General features: G+C 48.4%; 1 protein-coding gene across 1 annotated transcript in view; it reads right to left on the reverse strand.

The window, feature by feature from the left end:
* Positions 1-15,022, reverse strand: part of PLCG2 (phospholipase C, gamma 2 (phosphatidylinositol-specific)) — a 139,731-nt gene extending 124,709 nt beyond the window's left edge. The window contains exon 1 of the mRNA XM_008574000.1: positions 14,777-15,022. Coding sequence (XP_008572222.1) covers positions 14,777-14,969 — 193 coding nt within the window. The 5' untranslated portion in view covers positions 14,970-15,022. The remainder of the gene's footprint in view (positions 1-14,776) is intronic.
* Between the last annotated feature and the right edge of the window lie 739 nt (positions 15,023-15,761).

The raw sequence follows: 15,761 nt of genomic DNA on the forward strand, positions 1-15,761 counted from the left end.
CAGTGTAGCAAGAGGTAGCTGAGCACAATTGCTCCAGCACTGCCGGCCTGCATCCAGCCTGGCCACTTACTGGCTGGGTGACCCTGGGCAGGTGACTTTATCTCTCTGTGCCTTGATTTCCTCATCTGTAAAATGGGGTTATTAATAGTATCAACCTGATAGGGTTGTGGGATTAGGCAAGTAACAGTACATGGAAAGCCCTTAGAACTGCATCGGATGCACAATAAGCACTAGAGGAATGTGAGTTCCCACAGTGGTGGTGGTGACGGCGATGATGGGGTGGGGGCCTGATAACCTCCCAGCTTTGTATGAAGTTGCAAGTGGCACTTTTGCCTGAAGTTGGCTCTTCCTTGGCAACCTGGACCTCAAGCCCAGAGTGCAGAGCCCAGGCCTCCGGGACCCCGCAGAGCAGCCCCTCACCCCACAGCTCCACACTTCCCCCATCCCTGCAGCCTTCAGATGGAGCTACCAGGACACCCTGCTTCTTCTTGGGCCCCAGAGCCTTCATCCTTTTCCCGATGTAGAGAGAGGGGGAAGCTGGGACAAGACATGGGCAGCTGCCCCCACGAAGTCACCATGTTCAACAAGATGGGGCCCTGCTGTGAGGCCCCCTCTGACCACCTGGAGGAGGAAAAGGCTGGCTGTGTGGTGGCACATGAGGCTGGAAATGGAAATCTGGACTTGAAATGTGAACCGAGGAACCTTGTCCAGAAAGTAGAATGGACAACACAGAAGGAGGTCCACCTTGACTCAGCAGCTGGAGGGGTCGCAGCAGTCCTCTGCTGTAAACTGTCCCAGGGCTCCCCCCTCCCTCCAAGGAGAAGCCCAAGCGCTACAGCAGCCTTCCCTGCCCCATGCCATGCAGACCCACCTCCTCCCCACTCTCCTGCTTCTCCTACTGCCCATCACCATCTGCCCAGCCCCCTCCCTCCTCCCAGAACACGCCCACCTCAAGGGCTTTCTTTGCACTGGCCATTCCTTATGCCTACCACATACTTCCCCCAAGTATCCACATAGCTCACTCCCTTACCTTTTCCATCTTTGCTCAAATGCCACCTTCTCGGTGAAGCCTTCCATGCTCCTGACCCACATAACCCTCTTCCTGTGTTCCACTTCTTTCCTATGCATAGAACTTACTCGATTATGATTTACAAGACAAGTTATGAACCTCTGCCACGTGTCTGCAGATTGTCCCAAGGCCAAGTGATGGTGCAGACTCCTGAGTCCTGACAGGCACAGAAGCTCCCCCGGCTGCAACCAGGGCAATGCTACCTGGAACACAGGTGACCCCCAGGAGAATGTTCTACTGCGACTGCCCAGTTATTTGCAGAAGCACTTCTGGAACTGGATGCGCAGGCCCAGCAATCAGATTTCACACTTAAATCTAGGATAGATGGCAAAGCCAGCAGACATTCATGGTTCTACATTTTCAGTCTCTGTGGGATATTAAGCCATCTGACCACACCAAGCAGAAAGCACCATCACCATCATCATGGCAACTGTCACATAAGGAACACCTTTGCTGCCTGGGGAACAAGGAAGCAGGTAATGCAAAAGGAGAAAAGAGATACATTCTAGAGCTGTGCTGTCCAATACGCTAGCCATTGGCCACATGTGCTACTGAGCACTCAGAATTGAATTGGTCTGAACTGAGATGTGCTGAAGATATAAAATACACACTGGATGTTGAAAACTCAGACAATACCAAGAATATAAAATATCTCACCCAGTTCCTATCCCAGATGATGGCCTGTACCAACAAATGCATGAGCTAAGCCAGCACAGGAACTGCCCGGCTGTCAACTTCGGAATGTTATTGACCTCCCTCAACATCAGGTATCTCATCAAGAAGACTGGGTAAATACCATCTTCAGGGGAGTGTTTATGAATTAAATGAAGACACCTCAGCAGACTCGGTCCACAGAAAGGGTTCAAAAGTTTTCCTACCATCCCAGTCATGTTGATGCTGGGGCGAGAGCCACAAGCCTTTAGCCAAGAGGAGCTTGATCGCTCCTGAGGTTTCACAGCCTGGGCCAGAGTAAACACCAAACAGGAGGAGAAGGAAGCACAGACCACACTCGAGCCCCTGTCCTTGCCTAGGAATTTCATGTCTGAAAAGCGGACATCCAGATACCAGCCGGGGAGGGAGTTGGGCATGCAAGTTGATGTGGCTTTTTGGAGGAAGGACGGAACACTCTGTGCCCAAAGCTTACCACATGGCCTTTCCATCCTCCTCGAAATCCCTTTAGAAATTTATCCTATGGTAATTTTCAAGGATATGCCTAAAATTTAGCTATGCCCAGGATCAATGCTTGACACAGGAAAGTATGAAACTACATAATATCTCCAAAAGAGGAGACTGATTTAAAAAAAAGAAAAAAGAAGGTGGAAAACTAAAGTCAAGTAAAATAATATGGAAGACAAATTTACTGGAATGGAAATTTTCACAGCGGAAACAACCTAAATGCCCAGCATCAAAAGGCTAGATCGATCTACCACGGTGACCTTGTTGAGTAAAATCGATCACAGCAGTTAAATAAAGCTACCTATATCATCAACATGGGTGATCCTCGCAAACAGCATGAGACAAAAATGCAGTGTCTCTGATGTAAAGACCTGCAAAACACATTATGCGTTAATTGTAGATTTAAATTTTTGAACCGGGAAAAATGTATGGGAATGATAATAACTGAATCATGATACTGGTTTCTCTAAGGAGGCGGGGTACACAGGAGGACTTAATTGTATTTATATTTTATTTCTTAAAAACCACAAAAAGCGGGCCGGCCCAGTGGCGCACTGGATAGTGCGCCGCTTGGGAGGCGTGGCGGCGCTCCCGTCCGAGGGTTCGGATCCCACATACAGACCGGCTCCCGCTCACTGGCTGAGTGAGGCGCGGGTGCAACACCGAGGCTTGCGATCCCGTTGCCGGTCCCCTTGAAGCAAATATTACAATTGTCTAAGTTGTTTAAAAGAATAGGGCCGGCCCGGTGGCGCACTGCTACAGTGCACCGCTTGGGAGCGTGGTGGCGCTCCCACCGAGGGTTCGGATCCCACATACAGACCGGTTCCCGCTCACTGGCTGAGCGAGGTGTGGGCGCGGCACCGAGGGTTGCGATCCCATTGCCGGTCCCGGTCTGGTACTGGCGCGACACTGAGGGTTGCGATCCGTTGCCGGACACGAAAAAAGACAAAAAAAAAAAGAGAAAAAATAAATAAATAAATAAATAAATAATAATAAAAGAATGTATGCATTTCCTATGGCTACTATAACAAATTACCACAAATGTAGTGGCTTAAGACAACTCAAATGTATTATTTTAAAGCGCTGGAGGTCAGAAATCCAAAACGGGTCTCACTGGGCTAGAATCAAGATGTGGGCAGGGCTAGTTCCTTTTGGAGGCACTAGGGGAGAATTAGTTTCCTTGCCTTTTCCGGCTTCTAGAAGCCGCCTGCATTCCTTGGTTCATGGCCCTTTCCTCTAACTTCAAAGCCAGCAGGTACCATCTTCCAATCTCTCTCAGACTCTGACCCTCACTGCCTCCCTCCTATACAAGGACTCTTGTGATTACATCAGATCCACCTAGATAATCCAGGAGATTATCTCTCCATCTGAAAATCCCTAAGGTGGGCTCATCTGCAAAGAGCCTTTTGCCATATAAGGTAACATGTTTACAGGTCCCAGGGATTAAGACACGAACATCTTTGGGGCTTTTATTCTGCCTACCACAGAGTGTATAGAAATATTAATAATAATAAGAAGAATAGCAGCAACAGCCACTAATTCTTACTGAGTGCTTGATGACTTTGGGCTATTTGTCAGGCACTATCCCAAAGGGCGATACATGATTAACTCCCCTAATCCCCATGAGAACCCAGTGAAGTAGGCACCACTATTATCCCATTTTATAGATGGGTACACTGAGAAGTTATATAACTTGTCCATGGTCACAAATCACATTAAGCGGCAAGGTCAAGATTTAAACCCAGACTATCAGACCCTAGAACCTTTGTTCTTGAGCACATGGTGTTTGTCATATTATTTTCTACACCAAACTCAATGTTTAAAATAATTCGTAATAATAATAAGATGGTCACAATACAGCACAAAGTGAAAATGGTAGATCACTAAAGCGTATGATGAAAGGACTGCATTTTGTGAAAATGTATCTATGTCTTACAAAAAAAATTAAAATCTGCAGGGGGATAAACCAAGTGTTAACACACATCTCTCCAGGTGGGGCAGTAGTTTTCCTCAGTCATTTGCAATTTGGACTGTTTCTACTAATGAGTTCAAGTTGCTTCTATAATGAGGGGAAAAAATGAGTTGTTGGAATTAAGGGGAATAAAGCGAGGTCAGAAGGGAGCAGCTCAGAGTTGTCTTAAACAGGAAACTAGCAGAACGTTCCCCCTGAGCCAGCCTGGCCTTGGGCCCTTCTTACCCAGGACACAGACCCTCCTCCAGCAGTGTCCTTGGCGGGTGTGGGGGCTGCTCCCATGGGCAGAGGCAGATGACAGGCAGGGACAGCCCAGAGTGAATGGCTGGACGAGCTGGGACGGGTGACACCAGTTGGTGAAATCCAGGCCAAAGCAGCAGCAGTGGGAGGAGATCAGCGAATGCCCCCGGTACTGAAGCTGGCGGGTGGCGCTGATTCCTCCCCCTCCTCCAAGCTCTGCAGGGTCCCCTTCCTACTGCACTGACTCTCTTACTGTGCTTGGTCTAGTGCAATTTTGCTAGTTTCCATTCTACAAATTACTAAGTCCCCATTTTTTCTTTCTCAGAACGGAATCCTTCGTCACACACAGAGATGCTTCACCCCCCAAACTCACGCCCACCCGTGGCCACCAGCACAGCTTGAGTCAGCTGGAGGCAGCATCTCACAGCTTCTTCCCAGCAGTGCTGAGACACGGAGAGGCCCCCCACCCTGCCCTGGCATCACCACCCATCCTGTTCACGGCCCTGTTGATGCTTCTCCTCCCAGCCCAGATCTCCACGGCATCACGGAAGGAGGTGTGCTCCCCAAACACATTCAGGCTCAAATCCAATGGATCTTTACCCCAATAGGACCCCTAGCCCTGAGCCACAGAAGAAGAGGACCCTTCTCATGTGCGGGCTATACCTCAGCCCACTTCCCAGGTCCCCAAGCATGCAGGCACCTGCTACCTGGCAAATCATTACTGCAGTGTGACCGGGGGTCACCCTGTGTTAAGTACATAAGCACGCATGTTACAAATGTTTACATGCAATCCTCACATCTATCTGATGGGGAACCTCTACTGTTACCCCATCTCACAGATAAGAAAACTGAAGCTCAAAGAGGCCAGGTAGAATTGGCCAAGGTCACACAGTCAGTAAGTGCCAGGGCCAAGACTGGAACTGTGGTGTGTGCTTAAAGAGGAAGTTGTCACAGAGGTACCCTATCTTAACCTTGGACACTGTCATCTTTAGGGAGAAACAAGGGGGACTGAGGCTGAGAGGGGCATCCAGGTCCTTTTCCTGACTTGTCTGTTGAGCAGGTATCCAAGGAGCACCTACTGCAGGCCAGGCATGGGGCAGGGGCTGGGGAACCCTCTGGCAAGCAGAAGAGACAGCATTCCTGCCCTCCCAGAGCTCACAGTCCAGGGGTGAGGACCACCGAAGGCAGGAAATGTTGACACCAGGACTTCTGGCTTCAACCTCAAACTGCAAAGCCCTTAAGTCTCTCCCAAAACAAAACAAGACATGTCACTTCGCTAGCCTGGTACACAAAACTCCACATTTATATCTAAGATAGACTAGGGGCAGGTGGTGGATACAATTGTCTTTCCAAAAAGTTTCACCAAGGGGTGCTCTTTAACAGATCCTTCACCGGTCAGCACGATCCGTAAGAGACTTAACCTGCACCAACTATCCAGCAGTCCCAATGACATAAAGTGAGATGCACCTGCATTCCCAGGGCTCGGCACTGTTTCAAGGGAGAGACGCTCCCTCCCACATCTAACCACTAGACTATACTTCCTTTTACGCTCTCAGGGCCAAGGTCAGGACCAACACAGTGAGAAAATAAGAGGACACTTGGAGTAGAGCAAGGACTCAAATTGCTTTATGACAAACTCCAACTTGTCCTTAATATCCAAGGCCACATGCATACATTAATCACCATGCAACCCATCGCCCCTCCAGCTCCTTTTGAAGAGGAGTATTCATTTGATATGGCTGCCGTTAACAAATTTAGCACAAGCTAGGAGGCTTAAACGATAGAAATTTATTCTCTCACAGTTCTGGAGGTCCAAAGTCCAAACTCCACGTGTTGGCAAGGTTGATTCCTTCTGGTCAAGAATCTGTCCCACGCCTCTCTGCTACCTTTTGATGACAGCTAGCCATCCTTAACGTCCCGTAGCTCATAGATGCATCACTCCACTCTCTGCTTCTGTCTTCACGTGGCCTTCTCTCCCTGTGTTTCTCTTTCCTCTTCTCATAAGGACACCATCATATTGGATTGGGGTCCACCCTATCCCAGCATGATCTCATCTTAACTAATTACATCTGCAAAGACCCTATTTCCAAATAGGGTCACATTCTGAGGCACTGGGGGTTAGGACTTGCGCATATGAATTCGGTGCAGAGACACAATTCAACCCATAACAGGCACCCACCCCTGCCCACCAGCCCGGAAGGGGTCAGATGATGGTCTCTAACAGGAGACCACATCTGCCACACCCAACACCCAGGCAAAGCTGACCACACCAGAGAGGACTCTGGTCTCAAAAGCAGCCAGTCCACACACACTGGCTTAAAAAGACACGGCCCATCGGAGGGAGGCCTCCCCTCCGAATCCCTTGCTGATGGGGCCGTGGTAGAAATCCAAGGCATGGAGAGAGAGGAGAGAAAACTAAGAGAGAAGATGAGGACTGTCTGCAGAAATGTCACCATCAGTGGCTTTTGTCACAGACAGAGGGGGAGACTCCTCAGGGCCGACAGCATGCCGTTCCCCATCCCATGAGGCCCCGCGGTAAGCCTGTTTATTTTTCTGGATTCCTACAAGAGCCCCAAACCTTTACAATAATTCTACTTGTTAGCCTTCAGTGGGGCACCTATAACTGCCTCTGCACCCTCCAAAATTAGGAGGGCCTGGAAGGATGCTCAGCAAACCCACTTCCTATTCTTCCAGCACACAGCTAGAGCATGGTTCCCAGCATCCTTGCAGTTAGTCACCTGCCACATTCTGGTCAATGCAAGGTGGGAAGAAAAAGGTACATCAGTTCCAGGACCCACCCCTCTACTCCTACATGCTGGCCAGACTGAGGATCCTGTGGTGGCCTCCAACACCTTAGGGGATGGTGGTGTTACCAGACAGCACAGAGTCCTGTCCCCCAGTCCCACTAGATCATGACTTGAGATAGATAAACTTGTACTGTATCAAGATAAACTTGATTGTTACTGCTAGCCTGCTCTGACTAATAGGGAAGCTTTATTGCTATGCCTCTGCTGGAATGCTCTCCCCCCAGAGCTTTCTGTGGCTCCCTCCTTCTCACCCTTCAAGTCACAGCTAAAAGGTCACCTCTACAGACAGACTAGCCTGAGGCCTGCCCTAGCTAAAACAGTGCTCCTGGCTGGTTACTCTTTGTCACAGCACCCTGTTTCTTTCCTTCCTAGCATCCATCACAATCCAAAATGATTGAATGTGTTAGTTTGGCTTTTTCTGTCTTTCCTCTGAGACTGTAAGCTCCTCTAGGGATCTCCACTGTCCTGTTCACTTTATCCCCAATGACAAGTGTACTACCCAACACACACCAGGTCTTCTTTGAGTGGAACAAATCCTAAGAATATTGCTGATTGTCACCCAGGACAGAAGACAGCCCTTGAAAGACAAGACAGATCAATTCTTCAGCCATCCAGCAGAAAAGCAGGGCTCTGTCACCACCAAGAACAAAAATGTCAACTCTATTTTCCACCCCAGCAGGCTCCAATGTGGATGATACATAACCAAGACGGGGGAGCAGGACAGCCCGCTGGGCGCAGGAGGGAAAATCATGATATAAAAAGAAGTTTTGACCTTATCTCATCCTTCCTACAATGTCATTCCCTTTACATTGATGATGATGGACGATGACCACGACAAGAGCAGGTAACACTTACGCACATCCTCTGCCCAGGCACCGTTGAAGCATTTGACATATGAATCTATCGCTTCATTTCATCCTCACAAGAGCCTTTTGAGACAGGTGCTTTTCTTATTCTCATTTTACAGATGAGGAAATGGAGGCACAAAGAGGTGACATGGGAAGTCCAAGGTCACGCCCCAACCAAGTGGTGGAGCCAGGATTCGAACTGGGGCAGTCGGGCTCTGGAATCTCTTGTGCTTGTCACCGCACACCTATAACCGAAACATAACTAAGTTTATGGACAATGGGGCATTGGCTGAGTCTTCTTTCTGATGAGACGCTTGATGGGAGGAGCTTGGGGACCCCTGTCAGACAATCGATTTCTTCTCAGACAGAAGATCCCAGTGAGAAAACATCTACTTCATCGTTTCAAGAACTTTTTGATAAAATACCAACTTTCAGAATTATTCATTTTTTTGATGGAAGGAAGCCCACGGATGCATTTCAGAATGAGCTGAGATACAGTAAAATCCCACTTCACTACCCCGGTCCTGTTCATACTTTTCCACGCCACGATCACAGTCTCCTGCTGGCGCATCCTTCTGTCTCCCCACTAATCCGGCCACCTATAGGACGAGGTCCCACCCTCTGGGCATCTGCAGCACCCTGCAGAGTCTGCTCCACACACGAGTCTCTCCCGCTGTAACAAAGTCTGGATGAAGCTGTCGTTCTGTGGTCCCAAGCAGGGTGCTTCTCTCTTACCTACAGAACCAAACCACCTTTGAGACCATTTAGGAGAAGAAAGCAACACAGAGCAGGAAGATTTGAGACTCTGACCACAGACAGAATGAGTTTACGTGGTAGTTCTGCTTTTCCTGTTCTTGGGCTTGTTACCTGGTCTCCCCATAAATAAGGTGGGGATAATTCCTGTTTCCCAGATCCCTGTGGGGATTTAATGAGTTGCTATAGGTGATGAGAGTACACAGGGACCAGCACACAGTGAGCATTCATTAGAGGTGGTTCTCACCAACAGTATTTATTATTACTATTATTATTATTATCAGACAGGCAAGCCAAGGACCTCATACCAAGGAAACAGAAAGCTCCTGTGTTTGAGAATCCCTCATTCATGGGCAACCACAACTTGCCAAAAATAAGCAGACAGAGAAAACAAGTCTCAGTGAAAGTGAAAACTTCAGGATAAAAGCCGATTCAGCCGAGATGGACTTGCTCCAGGCCCTCAAAGGTGGCTCAAGGCCACGGCCAACCCTATCCAGACCCACAAATAGGTAGCACCACATGGGCTCCCAAGACACACCAAAGGTCTCCCAAATGGTGAGCTGCAAGAAGACACCTAAGGCTCAACTCAGAAATGCCTAGAGCAGGCCTCTTGCTACCTGGAGGCTGCTCAACTGGGGCCCCTGGGAAGGAAAAAAAATAAACATACGCAGCACTTCCCAGAAGTTCCACAAGCCCCCTCCCTCCATCTACAGACTCTCTTCAACTCCCCATGCAGAGGATGAGGGATGGAAGGAACCCCAGCACTGTCTTAGCTAACACCCTCGCAGAGCAAAAGGGAGACTGGACGCCAGGAGCTAAAGTGGTTTGCTCGAGATCCACAGCCTTCTCCACTAGAGGCCAGGCTTTGGGGCTCCCCACCCAGCAGCTTTATTCTTTTTGCTGTTATAGTATTAAGTTTCAATTATGCAATATTTCCCACATATAAAAAAGTACATAAAATAAGATCCATTTCACTCTCTTCACTAAGATAGGGACTACTATTATCTCAACAGATTGGGAAACCAAGGCACAGAGACACACATCTAGTAGGTGGCAGAGCAGGGGTTTGAACCATGAGTCGGGATCCAGAGTCCACGTTCATACGGTGGCTTGTGGAAGCCACTCCCTAAGAGAGAAATTCCCTTTCCTTGAACTGAGCTGGTCTGAGCAACCTGAGCTGGAGCAAGAGATTTTCTGGGACTTCTGAGACTAAGTCAAAAGAAGCCCTGCAGCTTCTGTCTGAGACCACCACAGCTGTGGTAGGTGCTTGGTTAACGGTCCCAGCTGAGCCCAGTCTTCTAGCAATCACTACCAAGGTGCCAGATGTGTGAATGAAGATTCTGGAACCTTCCAGACCAGGTGACATACCAGCTAAGTTCCACAAAATGACCTCAGCCCAGGCCACAAAGAGTAGAAGAATCACCCAGCTGAGCCATGCCCAGTTTCTTACCCACAAATCTACTCATTTGCATTAAATGGCACCCACTGATCCCACCTCAGGACAGCCATCCCTGCTGGCCACCTGGTAAATCCCTCCCTCCTCTCTCCACACAAGCAGCTCCTCCACTTGAGGCCTCCCCCAAACCCCCCCAACACACACACACACACACACACACACACACACACACTCAGATAGACGAAAGGCTTCCTCCCTTGAGCGATGCCCAGTGCAAGTCCCCACCACGGTACTAATCAGCAATCCTGCAATGGCTAGCTGAGACTCCAACCTTCCTCTCTCTCAGCAGAGTCTAGCACCTAATATGATGGCAAATATGAACAAATGAGGTAGCTCCATCACGACAGGATCCAAAGAAAACCCCTATTTGGGCCGGCCCGGTGGCGCACTGAATAGTGCCCCGCTTGGGAGGCGCAGCGGCACTCCCGTCCGAGGGTTCGGATCCCACATACAGACCGGCTCCCGCTCACTGGCTGAGCGAGGCGCGGGAGCAACACCGAGGCTTGCAATCCCGTTGCCGGTCCCCGGTCCGGTACGGGGGCAACACTGAGGGTTGCGATCCGTTGCCGGACACGGAAAAAAGACAAAAAGACCAAAAAAAAAAGAAAACCCCTATTTTACCTCCCCGGTCCGGTACGGGGGCAACACTGAGGGTTGCGATCCGTTGCCGGACACGGAAAAAAGACAAAAAGACCAAAAAAAAAAGAAAACCCCTATTTTACCCAGTGACCTTTTATAGCTCTAAGGAAGGCAAACCCATGCCTTCAGAGCAGTTTCTCAATCTCAGCACCACTGACATTTTATACTGGATCATTCTTTGTGGTGGGGACTGTCCTGTGCATTGTAGGGTATTCAGCAGCACCCCTGACCTCTACAAACTAGATGCCAATAGCACCCTGTCCCCCAACTGTGACAATCAAACATGTTTCCAGACATTGCCAAATGTCTCCCGGGGTGGTGGGGAAGGCGAATTGCCCTGGTTGAGAACCACTAGCTGCTTTAGACGTGGGATCCAGTTGTTTCCACCCAGGCCTGCATGGGGGCTGTTACACCTAAAAGTCACCCGCCACTTGCCAAGTATCCCAAAACCACATGTCCCCTGCACACCCCTCAGTAACCAGCAACTAACCAGAGGCCCCTGAAGGAATGCTAGAACTGGGGGTTCCCCTCAAGACATCACCCTTTACAGCAGAAGACTAGAAAGGTGTCACTGACAGTCCCCACCCAGGGCCTAAAGGCCTGCTCTCTCAAAGTGGTTGGGGGAGCATCATTTCTAAGCTCTTCACCCCTACATTGACTTTTTCTGTCACTTTATAAACACCACCATCTCAAACTTGACCCCCACAGTATGTTCAAAATGCAAATCCAATCATGCTGTCTTTCTCCTAAAAACCTGTCAATGGATCCCTTCTGACCTCCGGATAAGGTCCAAACACCTAAGCAAGACTCTAAGTCCCCAGACAAGCTGGACACCACTCTTCAGCAACAACAGCAGCAAAAGTCATCACAGCAGTTCCCACTGATTGCTAATCATCTGCTATGAAGTGTGCTGAGTGCCTTCAGTGTATCCACTCATATGCTTGTTCCCAACCATAAGCCTGGGGGGTGGACACCAGTGTTATTTCCATTCTACAGATAAGGACATTAAAGTTCAGAAAGTGGAAGTTACTTGCCCAAGGTCACGCAGCAAAGCTCATCAAACAGTACTGGAAGTCAAGCCCCACCCTGCTTGTACCTAATAAAACACATAAGCTCCATGAGGATGTGAATCTAATCTAATTACTGCTCTATCTCCAGTACCTAGAACAGTGCCTGGCAGAGTGGGCACTCAAATAGGGGGAGGCAGTGGGGAGACAGAGTGAGGGGTGAAGGAGGGGCAGAGAAGAGGACGGGAGAAGGGGGAGGGGAGGGAGTCTATCTAGAATGGTGTGTATATGAAACCTGGCTAGTTACCGGGATCACCTGGAGGACTTATAATTCGGAATTCAGCCAAAGTGATGAATGACCATCGTTCTCAGCCATTCCAGGAAGAATTAAGGAAACAAGAAGGCTGAACAGGTGGAATAACAGAATGAATTGATCTTACTTAAGTGAGGGGGAGAACTACAGGACATGGATTTCAAACCAAAATCCTGCCTCATGCCCATAAGAATGAGCTTCAGGAGAGGGTTCCAGTAACCTGTACTTTTAAAAAAAATCACCACTCCCAGGTGTTTCTGATGGTCAGACAGGCTTAGGACCTGCAGGTCAAGAGAAAGGAACCTGCCATCAGTCTCAATGTGGCACACCTGTATTTACCATCAGTGCCTGTCCCCCCCATGCAGGCCCCCACCCCAGCTGCAACAGGTTTCTGGGCCACCTGGGAGGTCAAATGCAGCCAATGCAAACAAAATTGGGAGAAAAGTTGGCTGCCTTCACACATGGGCATTTTCAAAGTAGGATTTCCGGCTCTGTGCCATCTGAGACCTACTCAGCTCTAAAGTCAGGAGAAACCTTTCAGAAAGCTGTTCGGTCTCACTCATGATAAGATAAATTAAATTAAGAACTATGCCAAGCTACCAGTCTATCTGTGAATGGCCAAGTGTAGAATCCCCTGGCAGTGTGGATGAGGGTGTGGGGAACAGAAACTCTCAGACCTTGTGGCTAAAGTGTAAAGTGGAGCAACCTCTTTAGTGGGGCGTTACCAAACTGCCCTTTAAAGTTAAAATACACTGTACTCTTTAACTCAGAAATAAATCTTCTAGGAAATGTCTTTCAGACATGCCCACATGTGTGCATAAAAGAATAATGCCAGGATAACCCTCCCACACTGCTGGTGGGAATGTAAGTGGTGCAGCCACTTTTAATCAATGAAGTGTTTCAATACAGTTAGCACACAATCCAGCAATTCCACTCCTAACTACATACCCAAAAGAAATAAAAACATGCTTTCACGCAGAAACTTGTACACAGATGTTCAGAGCAGTGCTATTCATATTAGCCAAAAGGTAGAAACAACCCAAATGGCCATCAGTAGATGAATGGCTGGAATTGTGGAATATCCATACAATGGAATATTATTTAGCCATAAAAAAGGATGAAGTAGTAATACATGCTATGACATGGATGGACCTTGAAAACATGATGCTAAGTGAAAGAAGACAGACACAAAAGGCCACACATTATATGATTCCATTTATAAAAGCTGTCCAGAAGAGGGAAATTTATAGAGACAGAAAGTAGATTCATGTTTGCTTAGGGCTGGGGGGTATGGGGGTGATGGCTAATGGGTATGGCATTTCTTCTTGAGATGATGAAAATGTTCTAAAATTGATGGTGGTGGTGCTTGTACACCTCTGTGACTATACTAAAAACCAGTACATTGTAAATGGGTGAACTGCATGTATGGTACAGGAATTATATTTCAATAAAACTGTTATGAAAAAAGAATGCAAGGAAAGTTGCTGCAGCTAAAAACAAAAGACTGGAAACATCACAAAATGTCCATCTCTAGGGTTAAACTGTTACCCTGCAGCCATGTGCCAGAATGCTGTGTGGTCGTGAAAGCATGAAGCAGACCAATACATGCTGATAAGGAGCCACCTCCAAGATAATAGCTAAATTAAAAAAAAAAAAAAAATCAAGGTGCAGAATTGTATGTAATAGTTCCCATTTGTGTAAAAATACACACGCACTACACAAGCATAGAATATTTCTTGAAGACAAAAGAATTAGGTAATGAGCTTGCCTCTGGAGCATGGGTCAGGGCCTGGGGAAGAGAGGTGCTTGTTTATGGGATGATTGACTCCCCAATCCCCAAGAGTACATTTTCATTTTTCAATTAAAAGCTAGTTAATAAAAATATAAATTAAAGCAAATCCCTGCAACTGAAATTTGCTTAAGTGTCCTTACTCATTTGTTAAAAACAGTCTTAGACACTTTAGGAGCTGAGCCAATTGCCCAGTCAAAGTGAGGTGGGAAAGGGAAGACATCTCCACCAGGACTAGAACTTCATTTGAAAGCTCCGAACATTCCACAACTTGCTCTCTCTGCTTGGAGACTAAAGCAAAGGTCTCTGGCTGCTATGGTTTGCAGTAAAACGCAGTAGGATTTGGCTACCAAGCTACAAGTTTCCACGAGCGCAGGTCAGTTAGCCCTTAAGAGGTAGGACAACCTGACCAGCTTTGGGAACCAGACCATCCTGACGCTGTCAGACGGAGCAAACCCACCAACCCAGGAGATCATTGCCAAGTCAGCCTTCTCAGGCTTCTATAATTTCACCAGCACTCTCCTGGCTGAACCTCCCCAGAACCCCATCAGAGTCCCACATAGAATGGCAACGCTTTCACTTTTAGAACAAAAGAACGCATCAAACCAGCAGCAACTGCAGTGACAACTGAAGGCAGGAAGGGGCAAAGGTGTCCAGACCACAGCCCGGGAGGGCAGGCCACACCGCCCCAACCAGCGGGTACTCACAGAAGCCCTCCATCTTGTCAGCGGTCTTGCTCCAGGCCACCTGCCGCGTCTCCATGATCACCTGGACAGTCCTCCGCTCAGGGGTGGACTTCCGGAAGCTGAACACAGTCATCACCGTCCCCAGCTCCAGGGCTCGCTTGATCTGACTCTTCTCATATTCCGGAAGGGTATCCACGTTGACCGTGGTGGTCATTGTTAACCACTCCAGGGAGAAGGAAGGAGTCAGGAGAAAAAAGGAGGCTGGAAGGGCAGAACAAAAGAGTGGACTGATTTTAGTTAGTTGAGGGGGGTTCAGATACAGGGGGTGGACTTCAGGAGCCAAAATCCTGTCTCATGCCTGTTAGGATGAGTTTCAGGAGAAGATCCTAGTGCCAGGGAATCACTACCCGCTCAGAGAGCCCAGGCAGGACACATAGGTCTAAATGGAAGCCAAGGTGTGGGAGGAGCCCTGACCCCAATGGTCCAAATGTTACCCCAGGTTTGAATAATCAAATCATCTCAGCCTGGCAGGGACCCCCTCTCTCCCCACCCACTTTTATCCTGTAGAATATTTGAATAGCCATAGCAGCCCTGGCTGGCTCCCAACCCCCAGCACACCCTCAATGCCAGCATCCTTTTCTACCCTGCCTAGAGATTTCTAACCATCCCTTTACTCCCTAAGCAAAATTAGAAACAGAAAAAACAAAAACAATTCTAGAGTGTGTCTGTGGAGACCCAAGCTATTGATTCCTTTGCATGGAAAAGAACCGAAAACGTCAGGGCCCAGCAGCCTCAAGTTCAAATCCTGTTGTGGGTTCCTGCCAACTGTATGACCCTGGGCAGGCTGCTTGACCTCTCCACGCCTGTTTCATCGTTTCTAAAATGCGATTGTTAGGACAGTGAGGCAGCCTAAAATGGGATGCCACAGCAAAGCCCTGGAGTGATGTCCAGCACCCAGTAGGTGTCCTTGATTGTGGCTTATTCTTGTGGTGGTTGATATTTGTGG

This window comes from Galeopterus variegatus, unplaced genomic scaffold (assembly GCF_000696425.1).
Source record: "Galeopterus variegatus unplaced genomic scaffold, G_variegatus-3.0.2 Scaffold982, whole genome shotgun sequence".
In the NCBI taxonomy this organism is placed as follows: Eukaryota; Metazoa; Chordata; class Mammalia; order Dermoptera; family Cynocephalidae; genus Galeopterus; species Galeopterus variegatus.